This window comes from Tursiops truncatus, chromosome 1 (genome assembly GCF_011762595.2).
Source record: "Tursiops truncatus isolate mTurTru1 chromosome 1, mTurTru1.mat.Y, whole genome shotgun sequence".
Lineage (NCBI taxonomy): Eukaryota > Metazoa > Chordata > Mammalia > Artiodactyla > Delphinidae > Tursiops > Tursiops truncatus.
In genome coordinates, this window is record NC_047034.1 from 31,524,945 (window position 1) to 31,545,881 (window position 20,937).

Here is a 20,937-nt window from a genome sequence, read left to right on the forward strand (position 1 = left end):
CTCTGCAGAGTTCTCAGTTGTTCCATCTCTTGCGATGAAAGGAAGAAAAGGAGCGAATCCGCCACAGATTTACTGGAGACCAGGGTTACTTCATCCGGCTCCGGCCACAGTAACCCCTGAAGACCAAAGATGCATTTCCATTCCCAGCATTTCTTGTTGGCGTCTTTCCCTACAGGCTAGCCCAGTGCCTGGCCCCGGAGAAGTCTCTGCGTAAAGGTTCTTTAGGTCATAAATCAGGCTCCTGTGTGTATGTGTGTTTTTCTTAGGAAAAACTGGCACAGACGAATTAGCAGTACAGACTGGGGTCTCCCTACTACCCTTCATGCTTGGCGGCATCACCTTCGACTACCTCGCATTCTCCCGGCGCTGACAGTCCCGGCTCCGGACCTCAGGGTTGGAAGCAGTCAGCCCCAGCTAGAACCGCCCTGTCCGGGGCTGATGCCACCCTGTGCCTAGAATGTGCGTGTGGGTGCAGGCGGGCGAGCGAGCGGCTTCTACAGTGAGACCGAAGCAGGAGCTCAGCCTTCGCCTGCGACCTGCAATCCCCAGATTCCCTGGGGACCTCGAAACTCCCAATCGGAGGTACTCCCCCCCCACAGCCGCCCACCTATTCCCTCCCCCCTTACCTCAGCACTCAGCCCCTCCCTGCGTGATGATGCAAAACCGTGGGGAGGGTGGGCGCTGGGAAGGGTGGGGAGAGCCTGAGAGCGAGCGAGGGTGGGAGGGAGTGGGCGGAGGAGGAGAGGGAGCCGAACGCGCATTTAAAGCGATAGCCATGCTCGCTCTCTCCCCAGTGCTGGGCTGTTGGAGAGCTCGAGCTGCAAGCCACCGAGCGCGAGCTCGAGCGCGGCGCGCTGGCCGGGGAACCCAAGAGCGCACGGCGCCCCAAGATGGCAGGCGCCGCGGGACCCCCCACCCTCGCCGGCTGCCCTTTCCCGGGCGCCCCTACTCTCCTCGCCCGCAGGAGACCCTGGGCTTCCCCGGAGGAGCTCACCCCAAGGGGCCAGGACTCCGGCGAGCCCGCCACCGTCCTCTCGAGTGCCGCCGCCACCACCGCAGCCGCGGGAGCAGCATGGTCCAGCTGGGGAAGCTGCTCCGCGCCCTGACTTTGATGAAGTTTCCCTGCTGCGTGCTGGAGGTGCTTCTGTGCGCGCTGGCGGCGGCGGCGGCGCGCGGCCAGGAGATGTACGCCCCGCACTCCATTCGGATCGAAAGGGACGTCACCCTCGGGGGGCTGTTCCCGGTGCACGCGAAGGGTCCCAGCGGAGTGCCCTGCGGCGACATCAAGAGGGAGAACGGGATCCACAGGCTGGAAGCGATGCTCTACGCCCTGGACCAGATCAACAGCGATCCCAACCTGCTGCCCAACGTGAGGCTGGGAGCGCGGATCCTGGACACTTGTTCCAGGGACACTTATGCGCTCGAACAGTCGCTCACTTTCGTCCAGGCGCTCATCCAGAAGGACACCTCCGAAGTGCGCTGCACCAACGGCGAGCCTCCGGTTTTCGTCAAGCCCGAGAAAGGAGTTGGAGTGATTGGGGCTTCGGGGAGTTCGGTCTCCATCATGGTAGCCAACATCCTGAGGCTTTTCCAGGTAGGGGGGCGCTCCCTCCGGGGCAGAGCGCGCCGTAGCTCCCCGCGCTCTTTATCCTGAAGGCTGGCTTGGACTCCAGGGGTGCGGGGTCTGGTCAGCCTTCGCTCATTTCCACCCTGGAGATCCTGCCGAATCCCTCCCACCTCACCCGAGGAGGTACTTTCCCTGCTTGATTCATTTCCCTTCCATCTCTGCCCTGTCCGCGCTCCACTCCATCCGGCTTGACATTCTGGATTTATGGCCCCATTGACAAGAAACAGTCTCCGAAAAACAAGGCGATGATTAAATGGGTTTGCATTCGAGTGAAATATGGTTCCAAAACAGGCTTGTAAAAGTGCCGGGCTCCTGTGAGAGCCACTTAGGCGCAAGGAATATGAAAGATGAGAAGACGCCTAGAAACTAGGCATTTCTCAACTCCCCAGCTTCCCTGCCCCAAGCCGCCCGACAAGCTGCAGCTCCCTTGGAAAATTTCGAGAAGAGCTTAGGGAGGCAGTTCTTAAACCGAAGGCTAGGTCTTCACCTACATTTGGACGTGAATTGCCCATTTCGCTCGGGTTGGATTTCCCGACCTGTAACCTGTCTCTGCGAGGGCATGGGGCGGAAGGCGTGGGGACTGTCCTCAAGCGGGGAGAAGCCACCCGCAGACGTGCCCCCAGGTGATTTGCTCTGGGCAGTTGTTTGCACCGTCTAAACTGCCTTTGCGATCCGGCCACTGGCAGGAGCCGGGCGATCAGCTTTCTACTCCTGCCAGCTCAGAGCCCGGAGGTGAGCTCATGCTAACTGCGAGACACAGTCGCTTTTTCTGCACCCACCCTGTGCCCATCCTTTCCCACGAGCTCCCTAACGCAGCCCCCAACCCCAGTCCTGGGTTTTGAGGACGATTCTCAGAGCCAGACAAGAAGGCGCCTGGCGGGAGGCAGTAGGGTGCGCTGAGCAAGGCCGGGCGGTCCTCTAGCTCCGGGTGCAGGCGGGCAACGGCGGAAGAATGCGAGGACGGCGGAAGATGCGAGGACGGCGGATCGGGCCCGCTGAGCGGTGGGCGGTGCTGCAGTGCTCTCTCACCGCCTGCTCCCGCAGCCTCGGCCCCACGGCTCCTGTGCCGCCCTGGGTATAGATGGATGGCTTCTGGATGAAGAAATTGAGTTTCAGGGTCTGCGTGACTATGGGTTCTCTTGTTTCTCTGTCTTTCTTCCTGTGTGTCTCTCTCCTTGTGTCTCTTTCTCCCTGCTTTTTTTTTTTTTTGTCTCTCTGTTTTTATGTTCTCCCTTTCAATTTCTGCCTCTCTTTTCCTTCTCTACCCCTATCTCCAAGTTTTTTGTTCATCTCTGTCTTGAAGTGATCCTTTCCTAATGCACAGCTCTCTCCCTGCCTGGTAGGACCCAAGCTCAGTTAGTCCCTTCTCCAGATGTTCTGGCTGACCCTTATGCTCCCCGTAGCTAAAAAGTCGGCTCCCTCTCAAGTGCCTTTCCTGAAGCATGTTGGGTTTCTGGAGGGGACTCCTTGTGAGATTCAAGCTGTCACTACATCAGCACCCAGGGGTATGAAGTTTGTGTTTGTGCCAGAAGGAGGGGTGCCTGTCTAAAGCTGCAGCCTGGTATGGCCCCTCTGAGCCTCTGAGCATCCCTAGCACCTGTTGAGTATGCCACCTCTAGATGTTTGCAAGGTCAAAAGTGCTTCTGGGCAGCCTTCACTTTGAGGTAATGCTTTCAGGAAGAGCCTGGGTTGTTGGAAGCAAAACCCAGAAGCACTTCCTTTACCTCTGAGCTTAAACTAGAGAACCTGAGGAGGCAGCGCTGCAGGGAGGATGAGGCCAGAGGTCACCTGAGAACCACAGGGGCAACTCACAGTATTTTTACTGGAGCTCTGGGGGTTGAAGGCACATTTGCTGTTTGACATTTTAAAAATTATTTTGGTGCCTTCACTTGGAGCTTGGGAGCTTGCAGATGGGCCTGCCTGTCGAAAAAAGAGTGAAATCTTAAAGTCAAGAGAGAGCTTGCAGACTAGGTGAAGGATTGTGTTTGCTGAAAAAGATTCCAGGGGGAGCTGATTCCTTCTCTGGTGTGTGGATCTGAGGCACTTGCAAGAAAAGAGAACGCTTGCCTTATGCTTAGTTCCCCCGTTCCCTGGGCTGGGAAGGAAAGGAACGGAATGCCAGCATTAGCAGTGTGCGTTGGGACCAAAACCATTCAGAGAAAACACTGTCATTTTCCTCTAATTTGCAAATTGCAGCTATTCATGTTGGATTGAACAGCTGAGGGAAAAGAGCCCCCAGTTTTCACCTGCATTTATTGAGAAGAGGCTGGTAGTAGGAGGGATGCACCAACTTGTGGCTTGTGCTGCAAGCTGGATATAAGCTTGGTGTGAGCATCCTGGTTAACCACTGCCCATGTTCAAATATACAGAGATAGATTCCAACAGTCTCTTCCAGTAGCCTTATTTTTGCGTGTGATCTTAGAAGCTCCTGGCATGTAAGTCCAGTCCCCAGTTTCCCAGCCTCTGTAAACCTGCAAAATGAATAGAGAGAATAGTGGAACACAGACCCCTTGTTCAAAGACACAGTCACTTTAGGGAAAGAGGAAAAGAACGGGTAGGTGAATCTTCTCTGGGATTGCAGGGCTCAGCTCAATGAAGACTGTCCTGTATAAAAGAAACTCCTCTAAATGGTTGAATTCTTAGCTCTCCAGAGATTTGAGTTTTCTTTTCCCCAGTCCCTGTGGGTTGCTGTGGGGAATGTGTCAAACCTATCATTTGAGATAAAAATTTATGGTGAGGTAAGCTTCTAGGCTGGGGGAAGGAAGACTTAGTGACTGAAATGGGGGATGCTAAGCACTGGGGGGCAGGAAGGAACAAGGAGCTAGCAATGGATGTAACAAATGCTGCAGCTGCCAGCAAAGCCTGGATTGAACTTCCTTCCTGAAAATGAGGACCCGGGCAAGAATGACCACTCAGATGTAAACAGTGTCTCTGACTGGGAATTCTCATCTGCCTGCCGGTGGGCCAGAGCTGAGCAAGTCCTTTCTCTCTCCTCTGTATGCACACTGAACTGCTTAGTAAGTGACATGTCAGAGGACAGGAATCATATTCAGTGGATCTTTCAAATCCAGGAGTTTGAGGCTAATGAAATTAGTGTGAGGCCAGGGCTCTGCCAACTAGAATTAAGTCACTGCAGCCACCCTGCAATGCATTTTCAGCCTGAAGGGAGCATCAGGGAGGAATTTCGGGAGATTTGTTTCGGAGCCTGTACAAAATAATACTCTCCTAATGCTAAGAAAGATTAAATGTAAATTAATATTGACTACGAGTAACATATTTAAAAAATAATCGCCGAGTGGGGGATGGCTTAAAGTGGAGAGATTATATAATATGGTGTCCAAAGAATAAATCTCCTCTGACCACTGTTTCATGGGCTATAAGTAAGATCTATTACAATGGAAAGTAATGGGAACGTTTTTATTCAAGGCTTCTCTGCTATTGACTTGAGAGCAAACACTCTGAGAGTATAAATTACTCTTGCTGTGTGCTGACTCTGAATGAACAATATTTCATGTGCAGTGACATGGTCTAAGCTATAGACTTGGAACTGAATGGCATCTGTTTCAATTGTTTTGTTCTCTCAAGAGCAACTAGATAGAAAAAAGTGGTCAATTTGACCCTTGTGGGAGCATGTTGCAAATCTAAACCTGTGTCCCTCATACCATAAATGAAATACATTCGTAAATTTGTAAGTGTTTTCCTTCTGTTCATTGATGCTTGAGTATAATCTCAAACTTTGGCAGCAACATTTTATACATAAGTACTTGGTTTTCTTCCTTTCTTCTTTCTCTTTCTCCTCTCACTCTCTCTCTGTTTCTCTCTCTCTCTCTCCATCTTATGTAATTGGATAGAACTGGGCACCTAGGATGATGTGGTGTTACTATAGTGGGATTTTTTTTTTTTTAAAAAAAACAACTCTAACTTACCCTTTTAAACATTTCATAAATACAGGTGTCAGTGCCATTTGGAATAGTCTCTATAACAATTTCTGTCTCCACATTTACTGTGTTTCAGCAAATTTACCTAACAGATGGTGAGTGGGCAATTTTTAAAGGGGCATTTTTTAAAGAGCGGAGGGGGAAGGAATAGAGACAGGCACATACTATATTTGAAGTTACCGCCACGTGTATTTTATGTATGTATACCCATACAATTAAGAAGTCTTTGGATGTTTTATCTTCAAGAATAATTCAGATACTGGATTACTTGAATATCATAAACATTTAGGGTTTAACAGATTCGTTACATATAGACGTTGTATCATGGATTGAAAAGACCATAGCCAGCGGGCAGCAGCGGGCGAAGCGACCGAGCGGCGGCGAGGGCTGGACGGCGGGTGCAGGGGTCCGTGCTTCCTCGCGGTGGAAGGCTGGGGTTCGCCAGAGACGCCGGGTTGCTCCGCGTTGCCAGGTTACCGAGCGCGTGCCCCCCGCCCGCTCTTCCGCCCGGGCCGCCCTCGGCGCCGCCTGAGCCGCGGTGCGGGCTGCGCGGGGCGCCGGGTCCGCGGAAGCCTGGGTCGGGGGCTGCGTGAGGGACTCTCGTCGCGCGTGGACGCTGCGCGAGCGCGCGGGGGACGTAGGGCGCCGACCTGGGGCTCCCCGGCGCTCCGGCTCCGCTCAGGGCGCCCTCTCAGGGGCCTCCGGCGCGAGGCCCCCTTCGTGGTCAAGATGGCGGCGCCCAGGCGGGCCGCGCCGAGGTGAGCTGGAGCTGGGCCCGGAGAGGGGTGAGTCAGCCACGCCCAGGACTTGGACCCCGGGCTGGTCTCCCGTCTCCCGGGGAGCGGCGGGTGAGTGGGCGCGGCCGCGCGTAGGTTCCTCTCGTGGGGTGGTCAGCTCTTCGTGCGTCCGCAGACTTCTGTCGTCTGATAGTCAGATCTGGGGTGGCCCAGGTTGGAGGCGAGGGTGCTTGATTGGGGAAACCTGAGGGGTTTAAGGACTCTGTTGGGATCGTTTCAGACCCCAGCAAGAAGCTGAGCAAGTTTTCTCCTCTCTTCCCGGCTAAGTGTTCTCCCTTCTCTGAAGACGCCAGCTTTTCTGAATCACCTTGTTCCCCGGGGGGATACAGTTGGTGGTTCTGACCGTGGAACGTAGGACCCGGCGCGGGGAAGCCTGAGCTGGTTCTAGTTACTTTGTTTGCAAAGCACTTGTCTTGTCTTTGGAATCTTTGTGTATATAACCAACGTTGGGAAGAGCCAGCGTTTTCTCCTCCAAAACACTGCGAGGGGTAACTTTATACGTAAGAAACAAGTGGGCGTTCACATCCATCTCTTTTCCAACCACTGAGTTTTGGTTGTGTTTCCTTTCTTTAAGTTTGTCTCGTTTTGAACTGATAACAAAACAAACAAACAAACAAAAAAACCATAGCCAGTTACACAAAGTATATACTCTAGTCTCAGTCCTGCCATTAATTAGCTATGTTACCTTAAGTCATTTAATTTTTCTAGGCCTCATTTTTCTCATGTGATGTTTTTTCTTTGGAAAAGTATAGTTTCTCGAAGTCGCTAATCTCTGTGTCATAGTTCAGCTTAGAGAAAACCTGTTCTTATCCAAACTCCATGACATTGTATTTCAGGCTCCAACTTTGGACTTTGAGTGAGTTGGGGGCAACTTTTTAAGGATATTTTCACACAGCTTTTTTAGTTAATATCAGTCTAGCTGACTTGTCATACTCAGACTTTCTCCCATATTCTTTTACCAGTGTGTTCCTTAGTCATATATATAAAGACTGTTGTGGGAAAAATGACCTCCTGGGTCAGCTTACTGCATGGTCATCGACACAGGACAGGGAGTAAGATTCTGTGGATTTTACAGAAGCAGATACAGGTTTCATTTTCCATGTCCTCTCCCCTTTCATCTTACAAAAAAACAGCAGGCTTTTCTTGGAGAACTGCCAGATAATGCCATCCTGCCTCCTCACGGGCCCCGGGGATGAGTCGCCCAGGGACTGAACTCCAGTAAAGCAGGTGATTGGCTCATGGGTAGGCGTCTGACCTCGGCTAAGTCTATCAGACTGCTCTCCAGGACTTTTCTCTCAGAGCAAAATGGAAGAATTGTCTTTTCTCTCTGGAATTTCTAAGCTGGGGAGATATGACTCTGGGACTCCCAGTGACCATCCAGCACAAGGAGAGACTTTCTGTAAAATAAAGTCTTGCAGAGGTAAGCAGCGCTGAGGGATGGAGAGAGAGCTGGAACCCCGCTGATACTCTGGAACGTCCAGATCCAACTGTATCTGAATATGGCTGCATCCCTGAATTTCTAGTACTTGTTTGTTGAGGTGGTTGTTGTTGTTTGGTTTTTGTTTTTAAATTTCCTTTGACTATTTTGAATTTGTTTTCAGCCATGTGCATTTGAAAGCATCATAGCTAAAAGAGCTAATTTCCTACATTAATGTCAGGTTTGCTGACTGGCATTCCTTAAGTGAAAAATCATATCCGCTATTTTCTTTAAATAAAATCCTTCTAGCTCAGGTTTGAGATATTCAAAACTCTGCCTCCTACCCCCCTCTTTGCAACATTTACTGTATCACCTTGAAGCATTTGTGACCACATCTTTCCCATCTAGACGCAGTTGAGAGAGAGAGCAAAGACTTCTGATATAAACTGCAACCTATACGCCTCCTACCTGGAAGCTTTAGAACATACTTGATTCTTGTCATTAAAGCAAATCTTTTGTTGTTGTCTCCAGGGCACAGAAGCATTTTCATGGCATAATAGAGTACAAAGTACATTAAGCCTAACTCTACTTCTCACCCTCTTTTACTTTAAATAGGCAGAAAAGAACAATCTCAAACACATTTTCCCAACAAATAAAATACATATACGATTATGTTTAGAAGACATTTATGCAACATATAGTTAGACTGATGAATTAATGGACCTTTCGCCAATTGGCACAGTAAATATATATGTTCGATGTGCTTAATTAAAAAGAAGACAATAACATATTTTTACAGGTTAATTATCTGAGAAGAGTATTGTGCCAGCACACTTGATACTACAGTATTTCATGTTTGACAAGTAACCTTCTTTCAATTATATTTACTGCTAAATGTTTCTTGGATCAAGCTATTAAATTATAAAGTCAAAAGTAAAATGATATGAAATTACAATGATAAAGGGACACATATCCCACTTTATGAGAATAGAAGTTCTCATTTCTTTTCAATACTACTAGTAGTGACCACAATACTAATTTGAGCCCTTACTATGAGCCACTGTGCCCATATACATTTAGTTCTTACAGTAGTTCTGCAAAGGGCATATAATAATCCACACTGTAAAGCTGAAGAAAGTGATTCTCATAGCTGAAAGTCACATAGCTGGTGAGTGGCAAAGTCTAGATTCAAACTTAGAGTCGTGTGACAATGCCCAGGTTGTTGACCACTATGTACACTGCTCAATTGTTGCACCAATAAAGAAGTGCTTGAAATAATTATAGATTTGCCTACCCCGAAACTGCAGTGATTTAAAGACATCAAAGTTGCCAGTTGCTTAACCACATCTACTTACAGTAAGAAATTACATTTTATTTCATTTCTAAAACAAGATTAATTCTGCAGGCCCATCGAAACTTGAGCACACAAATCCTACCTCCAAATGAAAGATGCTTGTTTTCCATTATTCAACACATGGCCCTGTACAGAGGCAATAAATATATAGTAGAATTTTCATTCAAATAAGTGAGAAGAGAGGTTTCTTCTTGTCCTGATTCAGTGCCCATCATTATGGATTATGATGGCTCTTCCCAAACTTTACTTCATTCCCTCCACTCTTTCTACAAAACTCCAGTAATGGAATCCATCATTCAGATATATGTGCAAAGCGAAAGGACTGTATTAATACAGTTGCTGAAAGTCAAGTTGATAGAGCACAGGAAATACATCCTAATAAATGCCACATTAATGTTTGTGTGGGCCTTGGAGTGAGGGGTAGAAGAATTTTCAGTTTAATGGAATATTTTGCCTCTTGCTATGAAAGTGCGGCTTAATAGTCTTGTAATTGGTCATTTACAGAATCCTCCATCTCTGGGTTTCATGCTTTCTTTACTCTGCAGCTGTTGATTCCTTCTCTTGTTCTGGATGGAAGAGAGCCACTTCAAAGGGCTCAGCCTGCCTTTTTGTGTTATTGTTGAGATGAAGATATTTCCATTTATTAAAGCACACTATTTAAACATTTTTATCATGTTTTAAACTTGACTGTGTTCTGAAGGTATGAGCACAGGCAGACATAATGGGGGATGTTTTCCAGGAGAAAACATACTCTTATCAAAGGAATTATCAGAATTTTCATGTATGGATTGAGAATCAAATTCTGGAGTTAGACCTGAATTTAAATTCATACTCACAACTTATTACCAGTCTCATCTTGATCAAACGGTTACCACACTTCTCATCAATTTCCTTATCTTTGAAAGCGGAATAAGAGAAGTATGCCTGGTGGAGTTACACATCAAGCTCATCTGATAGAATATTCATAAGGATTTTGCACAAAATGTACATGGAAATATTTTAGCACCGAGTTTAGCATGCGATTCGTCTTCAATACATTTAAGAGCTATTATTTTATTATTATTATGCTATCACTAAATATCACTATTACTTAAATGTCATTATTGCTAAAATTGCTGTAAAATTACCGCAGTAACCCATGATGAATTCCCCTCTTCTGTTTCCTTTGTTTAAATGGAAAATATATATATAGATCTAGACAGAGAACACTTTAGTGATCCTATTCAGTGGAGTGAGAATTTCCATGGCACTGATTAAAACAAATCCTGAATTGCATGGACTTAAGATAGCAGAGAGGGGCTTCCCTGGTGGCGCAGTGGTTGAGAGTCCGCCTGCCGATGCAGGGGACACGGGTTCGTGCCCCGGTTCGGGAAGATCCCACATGCCGCAGAGCGGCTGGGCCCGTGAGCCATGGCTGCTGAGCCTGCGCCTCCGGAGCCTGTGCTCCGCAACGGGAGAGGCTGCAACAGTGAGAGGCCCGCGTACCGCGAAGAAAAAAAAAAAAAAAAAGATAGCAGAGAGGCTAAGAGATTTGAAGTTAGACATCCCCAAGTGTGAATTCTACTGTGACCCTCTTCTAGCTCTAAAACCTTGAGGAAGTTACTTAAACTTTCTGAGCTTTACTACTAGTTTCCTCATCTGTATCTTTTCCAGGACTATTTATCAAGCATCTTCCTGTTCTCTATGCTTGGACGTATCAATGAATAAATTAGACAAGAGCCTTTGCCTGCGTGCTCCTTCTTGCATGCTTTCTCCCTCCTTACACTCTCGTGTGGAAACGGATGTTATAAATAAATTCTATGCTTTGTCACAGGTTGATGGGCGCTACGGGATAAGGAAAAGGATGTGAAGCTCACTGAAGAGGCTTGCGTTGGGAGTGCTGGAGGCGTGTACAGGTAGGTTCTGATTTTAAATAGGGTAGTCAGGGTGGATTTTATAAGTTGACATTTGAGCGAAGACTTGAAGTGAGGGAGTTGTCAGAATGTATGATGGGGAGACCACTCCCTGGGAGCGGTCCCAAAACTCTAAGGCAGAAATATGCCGGGCAGCTTGGAGGAATATCAAGGAGGCCACCCTGGCTGACTTAGTCAGTGGGGAGGAAGAGACAGCAGGAGGGCTGGAGGTCGGATATGTGATGGGATGGATTGGGTAAGTCCTGGGAGGCCATCACATGCATTGTGTCTTTTACTCTAAGTGTAGGCAGCCAGGGGCAGGATTTTAGCCGAGGTGTGGCATGAACTGTCTCTTGTTTGAAAAGCATAGCTCTATCTGTGGTCTTGAGGATGTGGGGAGAGAGTGGAGTCAGGGAGAATCTCGGGAGGCGACTACAGGATCCTCGAGGTCTATGTTGTTGGCCTGCACCAGGCTGCTAGTGGCTGGTAATTCTCAGAAGTGGCACATTGGGAAGGTTGTGACAGCATTTCGTGGTAGATTGAATGCAAGAATGGAAAGGAAGAGGGGGTCAAGGGTGAATTCGAGATTTAGGGCCTGGGGAACTGGAAAGGTGTGGTTACTGTCACCTAAGATGGAAAAAGTTTGGGGTAGAGCATGTTTGGGGGATTAAAGACCAGTTTTGGAGGTATAAGATTTGAGATGTTTTTGTGACATCCAAGTAGAGGTGCTGAGTACACAGTTGGATACACAAGTCTGCAGTTCTGAAGAAAGGTCTAAACTAGAGATACACTTCAATACAATGGAGATATTAAGAATAATTACATGGAAGCGCTATTTTAAAGATAAAATGAAGTAATGCAATTAGCACTCTGTCTTCTCAAAACATTTAATAACTGTTAGCTAAAATAATTACCTGAAATGAAAAAATACCTATAGTTTCTTTTGTTGTTTGCAGTAAAAGTGAATAAAATGTCACAATTATTTTAATAGTATTTGTGACACAGTAGTTTTAGTTAAGACACCATGACTACAAACATTTACAATAAACCTTTCAGTCTCCTGCTTTTCACTCTGATAGGGTACTTGGAACCATATTTTGTAAGGTTTAAGTTAGTTGTCATAGGGTACCTCTTTAATTAGAAGTAATTCTGAACTGCCTAGTTCCATGCAGTTTTATATACATATATGTATAATTATTATTTTATGATTTATCAAACTCAGTTGAAAATTTGCATCACTGATATACATTAGAATTTAAGCATTTACCCAGGTACTCAAGGAAAAAAATGTACTTGTCTTGTAATTTCCATAGGGGTACTTACTTTCACATCTTCCCTTCACTTTGCAATTGCAAACATGGCAGGGGAAATATTATCTTACTGGTCTTTGAGTTCCCCTTAGCTAGCTGCAAGTCCTTAAACAGCCTTTGTGGCTTAACCAAAATTCTCTTCCATCTTCATTCCGCTAACAGATATTGGTCTAAGCATGTACTTACACTAAAAAATGCATGACCACGTTGTCTCTACACATCTATAATTTTATGTTAACACTAACATTATGTAAGCTATACTTTAATTGTAATTATAACAGATTTTATGTCAACACACATCCATTTCTAGTGTTCATCTGGTGTTCAAGGGGAGAGCAGTATGTCGTAAATTTTATCAAAATATAACATCTGAAGAATAGAACAGAGGGTAATTGTGTAATTCTGTATTCACTCTAATTAAGTTCAGTGGAGTTGGCATAATAGAATTAAGATGAAAGAAAAAGACATCGAGGTACCATGGCTCCCTCTCCTAACACACCCTTTTTGTATCCGAGAGCAGAGACTCAGCACCTTTCTGTACCGAAATGGAGACAGGAAGAGGCCAGAGGATGAATGACAGGCACGAATGAGGTGGAACTTTGAAGAGCAACATGGAATGAAATACTTCTTTTGTATTTGGTAGGTGGGGAAAATGTACCAGCGTGTATGCCTACTGGGACCACGTTTTCCAGAACAGTTAAGCCCAGTGTCAACTATGCTGTCCCACCTTCCTCGTAAGTAGGAACATCCTGTTACTTGAATCTTTGCTTCCTGTTTCTTGATAGCTGGTTGAGAAGATTATCACAGGAACTGCATCTTGTTAGCAAATACACTGTTTTGAAATGATTGACACTCACTGAAGAGTGGCAACTCCAAGCTTGCTCTCTCTTGATCTTGGACTATTTAAGTCTGGAGTGCAGGAGTGGGTTATGGGGAAAGACCATTGGAATTCTTATGTCTTCAGCATAATGGTTATAGCATAATGGTTAGGAGTGTAGGTGCTGGTTCAAATCTCTGCTTTCCACTTGCTAACCATATGAGCTTGGGCAATTTACCTGATTACCTGAACCTCAATACTCCTGCCTATAAAATGATGTTAATAATATTTCATCCTCATAGACTTGTTTTCAATGTTAAAATGAAGTCACTTACACCAAGCACTTAATACAATGCCTAGAGCATAGTAAAGTCTATTATTATTACTATTACTACTACTAATACTATTATTACTATTACTGTCACGATGCCAGGTGCTATTTTTCCTATGCCTTATTCCATTATCTTCTGCCCTGTCCCCCCATTTCTGTCTTGTTTCTGTACAAGGGTAGGTTTGTCACAGAGCATTTTCTTTCCCTAGTGTCTGACTCTTAGTCATCAAGGTGACTGGTCCACGACGCGGCATTCATTGCTGCTCGTTGAAGCAACCCGTTTTGAGAAGGGGAGTTGGATATTGATGCCAAGTTGGGTCAAGGAGAGAGAATTTTCTCTCTTCGGCACTCAGCTAAGTGAAATATTCAGGCCTCAGAAGGAGAATCAGGCAAAGGGCAACATGCTTAATTTCATACCTTAGTGATTAAGAACAAGTCAGACAGGCTGGATTTGAACTCATTTCCGTCATGTACTGACAACGGGATCTTAGGTGCTTTTGTAACCCGTCTGAGGCTCAGTCAACATCTGAAAGAGACGAATAACATTATCAGGACCTAGCATATAGCCTCGTTGTAATAAGTGAGTAAATCCTTTTAAAACGTTCAGCACGTTGTTTGGCATATAAACACTTAATAAAATTTAGCTTCTTTGACTACTACCGCTGCTAATATTATTAAGTAGCTGAGCAGATCCGAGGCCCATTTTTTTCTTAGATTGCACATAATCATTTGGACAACGAGCTCACATTGATCAACCGTTGCTTATATATAAACCCCCATGAACCCAAAGGTGCTTTAACTGTCTCCCAGTCAGAGCCTGTTCTGGGGGCAGAAGCAACACCGGCACTACCCCCGTCATCTTTGCCTTTATTGTCACTACACTCGCCTGCCGTACTGAGCACTTTCCAGGCACCAAATTTAGCCCTGCGTATGCACTATATCATGTAGTTCTCACACTCAGGTGGGAGACATCATCATCGTCCCCAATTTTCCGATAAAGACGCCGAGGTGTTGGAAAGGTAAGAAACTTGACCCACAGCAAGAGATGGAGCCGGAGTATTCAAACCCTTCTCTCTGACCTCAAGAACCCTTAAATATTAGCATACTACTACATCCTGGTAAGAAAATCTGCTTCCAGCCACTCTGGTGAGAGTAGAAATGATTCTCAGTCCCCACATCCTCTATTGCCTATGCCACCCTAGCCTCAGGACTAGGTGGGAAAGGAAGTGATCTCTTCAAAGAGCAGCCAAAGGGAACCTACTCCCTTCTGCCTTGTCGTAATCAACTAACCAATATTTTATTTCCTTCTTAAGAGTCCCCACGTGTTCCTTTTGGTACTTAGCTTGGCCTTTTAGAATTCTGACATTCTGTACATGACTCATCCACTGTATTTCATGTTAATTTATTGAGGTCAAGTATAGGGTCTTACTTATCCTGAAGTCCGGTTATCCCCTGTCACATCTAACTCTGTTCTTTTCTTCTTGTAGGACATCTGCAGATATTTATTTGAATTTTGTTGAATTGTTCTCATCAATAGTACATTAAAAGTTATACAGAAAGTGATTTCTTATAAGGAAAACCATCTAAATAGATTTCTAGCTCTTTACTTTTTATAGCACTATTGTAGAGATTATAGATCTCCAGGTAATATTTTTTAGATTGAGTTCTTCATATCATCTTATTTTTACATATCATGATAAATCTGAATTTTCTCTATCAAAGCTCTGAGACTTCACTGGCTTGTAACTTAGCTTGTTGATATGTGTTATTGACTTTTCCATTTACAATGATGTTTGATCCTGGTAAGGATGGGGCTGGGTGGGAAGGTACATCTTAGGGCCATCAATTGGTTTTGTAGAGAACTAACAGAAAGATCTAAAGTCTCATCATATTTCTGCAGAACTCATGAATCATTTTATTATAATTCCATTCATTCAGGGAGTATAAAACCATTTTCAAATTGTTATTCCTAATTTGTTCATCTTCTCTTCCTTAGTCTTAGTGAGAAGAGAGCAGGCTGAATGGAAGACAGTCATTATGACCACTGGGGCCACTAAGGTAGGCATCAGTCCCAGAGTTTTGTTTTCATCTCTCCGCTATTAATAGTGGCTAATGTCTTGAGTGCTTACTTGGTGCAAATTACTTAGCCGACCATGGCAAATGGGTTGTGTCATTTCATCCCCTGATAGTCATACAATTAATGTATGTATTATTATGATATCCCATAATGCATACATGGAACAGAGCCTCAGAAGTAGTTATTTGCTCACAAAATTATGGTAGATGTGGAATTTGGACTCAGGTCTGATAGACTCCTAAATCACTCCTAGTGATTTTTACCACTGAATTAAAGTTGTATACCTCTGGAGAGTAGATAGTTTCTAAAATTTCCTCAGCTCTAACATTTTATAATTAAATTTTTGTCTGATGGCAAGCTTAACAGTTAAGATGGGTAGGAAGGAATGCCAGCCTGTTGAATGGAATTTCCCTGAAATAAGCCTGTTTTATGACACCAGTTCATTCATTCATTCACTCAGCATGTATTGAATGTTTGCTCTGTGCAAAGGCATTTTAGGCATCACAGTGGAGTGAGCGCCCCTTCCATAGACTCTCCTGCAGCACTCAGAGAAGTCTTGGACTGGTTTGCCTGTTATGGAATGGGGCTTGGTGATAGAAGCCTGGTTTGTCCTCCACTGATAAAACTAAGACACACTCATATGAGTTTAGAGGCATCTTGAAGCCGTGGGATAGTAACACACATGAATCTTACCATTTTTGCCTGGGATTAATGATATAAAGGCTTTGGATTTGGGTATGGAAAACGGGTGCAATTATGGGCGTGTTGGTTCTACATATATACGGACATCACGTGTCATCAGCCTGCAGCTACCTGCCATTCCTCACTACTCCTTCTTTTCACAAACCAAAGAAGTACCTTCTTATCTCTCCTGTGGATAAGCTCTTGACAGTGGCACTAGGGCCTCCCTCAATAAGTACATCATTGGCTAAACCAGTGGTTTCTCAGATATGCTCATTGAACAACCCTTAAGGTGGATTGACATTCCACTGCCTAGAATAGAATATGGTGTTCTTTAGAAATCGGGGGGAAAAAATAGGCCACCAGATGTACTTTCTTTAATTTAAATTGTTTATATATATATATATATATATATATATATGAACAATTGTTATATATGTGTATGTATACTTGTTCATATATATGAATGATTTAAAATTGAAGAGATAGATATATACACACACATATATATATATGTATATTTAAATTTTGGCTTCTGTTAGCAAGTAGTAAATTAAATTATTAGCAGATCCATACTGCAGGGAAATAACCAATCAGATTTCATTCAATAGCTTGCTTTTTTGTAGATTTATGGTTGTGATTTTATATCTGCAGGTATGTTTGCTGAAGAAAATATTTCTGCCACTTTATACAAAATTAAATTCATTTAATACCAATGCGGCATGTCTCAAATGTCTTAATACAGTTTTAATCTTTAATCGCATCAGAAGTATGAAATTAGAAACATACCCCAAAATCATTTGAAGATATAATTACTTTCATTTCCCTTATACTTTTGAGACTTTTGAAAAACAAGTATTTAGTTGTACTTATCTGTTTCTGTCTCTCTAAGAATAGCAAACACTGAAACACAATTCTTTTTAAAAGTCAGTATTGAAAATATATTGTCCAAGATGATCAAAACTAAGGAAGTGGCAAAGAAATTCAAAAATTTAAACTTTCAAAGGGTGCTTTTTTTGTGAATGTGTAGTACTTGTTCTTCTGAAGGAATTAATCTTTTTAAAAATTTAATTAACTTATTTTTTATTGAAGTATACTTGGTTTACAGCGTTGTGTTAATTACTGCTGTACAGCAAAGTGACTCTGTTATACATATGTATATACATTCTTTTTCATATTCTTTTCCATTATGGTTTATCACAGGATATTGAATATAGTTCCCTGTGCTATAGTAGGACCTTGTTGTTTAGCCAATCTATATATACCAGTTTGCATCTGCTAATCCCAAACTCCCAGTTCATCCCTCTCCCACCTGCTTCCCCCTTGGCAGCCACCAGTCTATTCTCTATGTCTCTGATTCTGTTTCTGTTTCATAGATAGGTTCATTTGTGTCATATTTTAGAGTCCACATATAAGTGGTATCATGGTATTTGTCTTTCTCTTTCTGACATACTTTGCTTAGTATGATAATCTCTAGTTGCATCCATGTTGCTGCTGCAAATGGCATTATTTCATTCGTTTTTTATGGCTGAGTAGTATTTCATTGTATATATGTACCCCATCGTCTTTATCCATTCATCTGTTGATGGACATTTAGGTTGTTTCCATGTCTTGGCTATTGTGAATGTTGCTGCTGTGAAGATCAGGGTGAATGTGTCTTTTTGAATTATAGTTTGGTCTGGATATACGCCCAGGAGTGGGATTGCTGGATCATATGGTAGGTCTATTTTTAGTTTTCTGAGGAACCTCCATACTGTTTTCCACAGTGGCGGCACCAACTTACATTCCCACCAACAGTGTTGTAGGAGGGTTCCCTTTTCTCCACACCCTCTCCAGCATATGTTATTTGTAGACTTTTTAATGATGGCCATTCTGACTTGTGTGAGGTGGTACCTCATGGTAGTTTTGATTTGCATTTCTTTAATAATTGGCAGTGTTGAGCCTCTTTTCATGTGCCTATTGGCCATCTGTATTTCTTCTTTGGAGAAATGTCTCTTTAAGTCTTCTGCCTATTTTTTTGATTGGGTTGTTTGCTTTTATTGTCATCAAGTTGTATGAGCTGTTTGTATATTTTGGAAATTAAGCCCTTGCTGGTCGCATCATTTGCAAATATTTTCTCCCATTCTGTAGGTTGTCTTTTCATTTTGTTTATGGTTTCCTTTGCTGTGCAAAAGCTTGTAAGTTTGATTCGGTCCCCTTTGTTTATTTTCATTTTTATTTCTATTGTCTTGGGAGACTGACCTAAGAAAACATTGGTATGATTTATGTCAGAGAATATTTTGCCTGTGTTCTCTTCTAGAAGTTTTATGGTGTCATGTCTTATGTTTAAGTCTTTAAGACATTTTGCGTTTATTTTCGTGTATGGTGAAAGGATGTTTTCTAACTTCACTGGTTTATATAAGGCTGTCCAACTTTACCAACACCACTTGCGGAAGAGACTGTCTCTTTCCCATTATATATTCTTGCCTCCTTTGTCAAAGATTAATTGTCAAAGATTAACTGAGGTGTGTGGGTTTATTTCTGGGCTCTGTATTCTGTTCCATTGATCCATATGTCTGTTTTTGTGCCAATACCACGCTGTTTTGATTACTGTGACTTTGGAGTACTGTCTGAGTCTGGGGTGGCTATGCCTCCAACGTTGTTCTTTTTCTTCAGGATTGCTTTGGCAATTCTGGGTCTTTTATGGTTCTGTATGAATTTTAGGATTATTTATTCTAATTGCGTGAAAAATGTCATGGGTAATTTGATAGGGATCGCATGAAATCTGTAGATTGCTTTGGGTAGTATGAGCATTTTAACAATATTAATTCCTCCAACCCAAGAACATGAGATGTCTTTCCATTTCTTTGAATCATCTTCACTTTCCTTTATTAATGTCTTACAGTTCTCAGCGTATAAGTCTTTTGCCTTCTTGGTGAGGTTTATTCCTAAGTATTTTATTTTGAGGGTTGTGATTTTAAAAGGCATTGTTTTTTTACATTCCCTTTCCGATATTTCATTGTTGGTATAAAGAAATGCAACCAATTTCTGTATGTTAATCTTGTGTTCTGCTACCTTGCTGAATTCGTTTATCAGTTGTAGTAGTTTTCATGTAGAGTCTTTAGGGTTTTCTCTATATAGTATCATATCATTTGCATCTAATGACAATTTTACCTCTTCCTGAAGGAATTAATCTTGAAGTTCTACTAAGACTTTTGGGACATCTGTTTTAATGAGCCACTACTTCCTGCCTGAGATTGCACTATGCACCAGAGATTCTAGAATTAGCATAATAAAACTAATAATGCAAACAACAGCAACAAATCTTCACAAACCTTCCTTGCAAGGAAGTAAAGTCCACTGGAAACACAGACAAGTGAAACACACATTCAAAATGGCAGTGATTCTCAAACATTTATGTGCTGAGAAATCATGACAAGCATGATAACCAGGGCAATTACTAGACCCCTTCTCCAGCTGGTCAGGTGTAAGGTCCTGTAACACTATTTTTGGTGAATGCCTCCAGGAGAGTCTGAGACAGATGTTCTCAGTTGTCGTCAACCTTTAGTGTGCATCAGATTTGCCTGAGAGTATTGTTAAAACACAGATTGCTGGGCTCCAGTGCCAGAGTTCTAACCAGTTCCCAGGTGTGGCTGATATTGCTGGCCCAGGGACCACATTTTGAGAACCACCTTTCAAAACTGCAGTATGCGGTTGTGTGTGTTGTGAATGCCGTATGCGGTTGTGTGTGTTGTGAATGAGACGGGCCCAGAGAACCAAAGGAGGGCAAAGGGACTCTGCCCTAAATTAGCCAAAGGTAACAAGAGCAGCTAGAATTGCTTGACCCAAGAAAAAATTATAAGAACTTTACCTGCGTTTGCTCATTTAATCCTTTCAGTAAGGTACATAGGTGCTACTTAGTGTTCCTCTTTTACAGGGGTGTCCAGAGAAGGTAACTACTTTGCCCACGTCCTGAACTGGTAAGTAACAGGTTAAGAATTCAAGTCTAGGAAGTCTGATTCCAGAGCCCACACCTCTACTCTTTCTGCATGTAGAGAGGAGTAAAGGGTTGTCAGTGAAGCCTTCCTGGGGGCCCTGGCCTCTGAGTGTAGATAGAAGGATGAGTGGACATAAAGATCATTATTTGTGTGTGGTGGGGGTAGGGGAGGAAGTATGAGGGCTTCCAGAAGAGCCCGCCCTCCCCATACATCTGCTATAAGCAAGTCTGATGATCAGGAGTCCGGAACATGAGTATGACTATGGGATACTGAGAAGGGTTCTAGAACCCTGAGGTTAGAGTTCTGGATCAGTTAGTAGGTAACAGAAAGTGAATGAGTGATTTACCTTACTTTCCACGGGTAGCAGGAAGTTTGGAGATAGTCCCTCTAGCGTTAGTCCAGCTGCTGAAGGGCATCACCAGGGGACTGGGTTGCTTCGCTCTTCCAGCTTCCACATCTCTAGCACGTCCACATAGCTTCAAAGTGACCCCAGAATCTCCAATAGTGTTCCAACAATTGGGGCAGGAAGAAAGAAAAGGAAAAAAAAAAGAAATTAAGTAAGAAAAAAAGGCAGTGTCTAACTCAGAGAGCAAATTTTTTACCACAGATGGTCAGCAGACTTGCACTTAGATCTCATCAGCTCGGATTTTAAACTGGCCACCTTAGCCTTAAGGATAATGGGGTCTCCTAAACCAGGGCTCTGATAGTAAGGAATAAGG

At 43.8% G+C, this 20,937-nt stretch overlaps 1 protein-coding gene, 1 long non-coding RNA gene and 1 pseudogene across 52 annotated transcripts in view; all 3 read left to right on the forward strand.

Annotated features, from left to right (window-relative positions):
- The first annotated feature begins 701 nt into the window (after window positions 1-701).
- The window catches only part of LOC117309453 (metabotropic glutamate receptor 7-like), a 141,911-nt gene continuing 121,675 nt past the window's right edge, over window positions 702-20,937 (forward strand). For 18 of the 50 annotated variants that reach the window (XM_073801834.1, XM_073801840.1, XM_073801828.1 and 15 more), the window contains exons 1-4: window positions 761-1,594; window positions 10,947-11,028; window positions 12,979-13,069; window positions 15,480-15,541. In XM_073801834.1, coding sequence (XP_073657935.1) covers window positions 776-1,594; window positions 10,947-10,982 — 855 coding nt within the window. In that variant the 5' untranslated portion in view covers window positions 761-775 and the 3' untranslated portion in view covers window positions 10,983-11,028; window positions 12,979-13,069; window positions 15,480-15,541. The other 32 variants (XM_073801835.1, XM_073801791.1, XM_073801794.1 and 29 more) reach the window with 9 other exon arrangements.
- On the forward strand, window positions 5,860-10,857 carry LOC141278158 (uncharacterized). Of its 2 annotated transcripts, none has more exons than XR_012330472.1 (3): window positions 5,860-6,413; window positions 7,496-7,589; window positions 8,579-10,857. It is a non-coding gene; the product is annotated as an uncharacterized lncRNA (long non-coding RNA). The 2 variants fall into 2 exon arrangements; XR_012330473.1 differs by having other exon boundaries at window positions 6,293-6,413; window positions 7,496-7,604.
- The window catches only part of LOC117312336 (ferritin light chain pseudogene), a 117,465-nt pseudogene continuing 107,642 nt past the window's right edge, over window positions 11,115-20,937 (forward strand).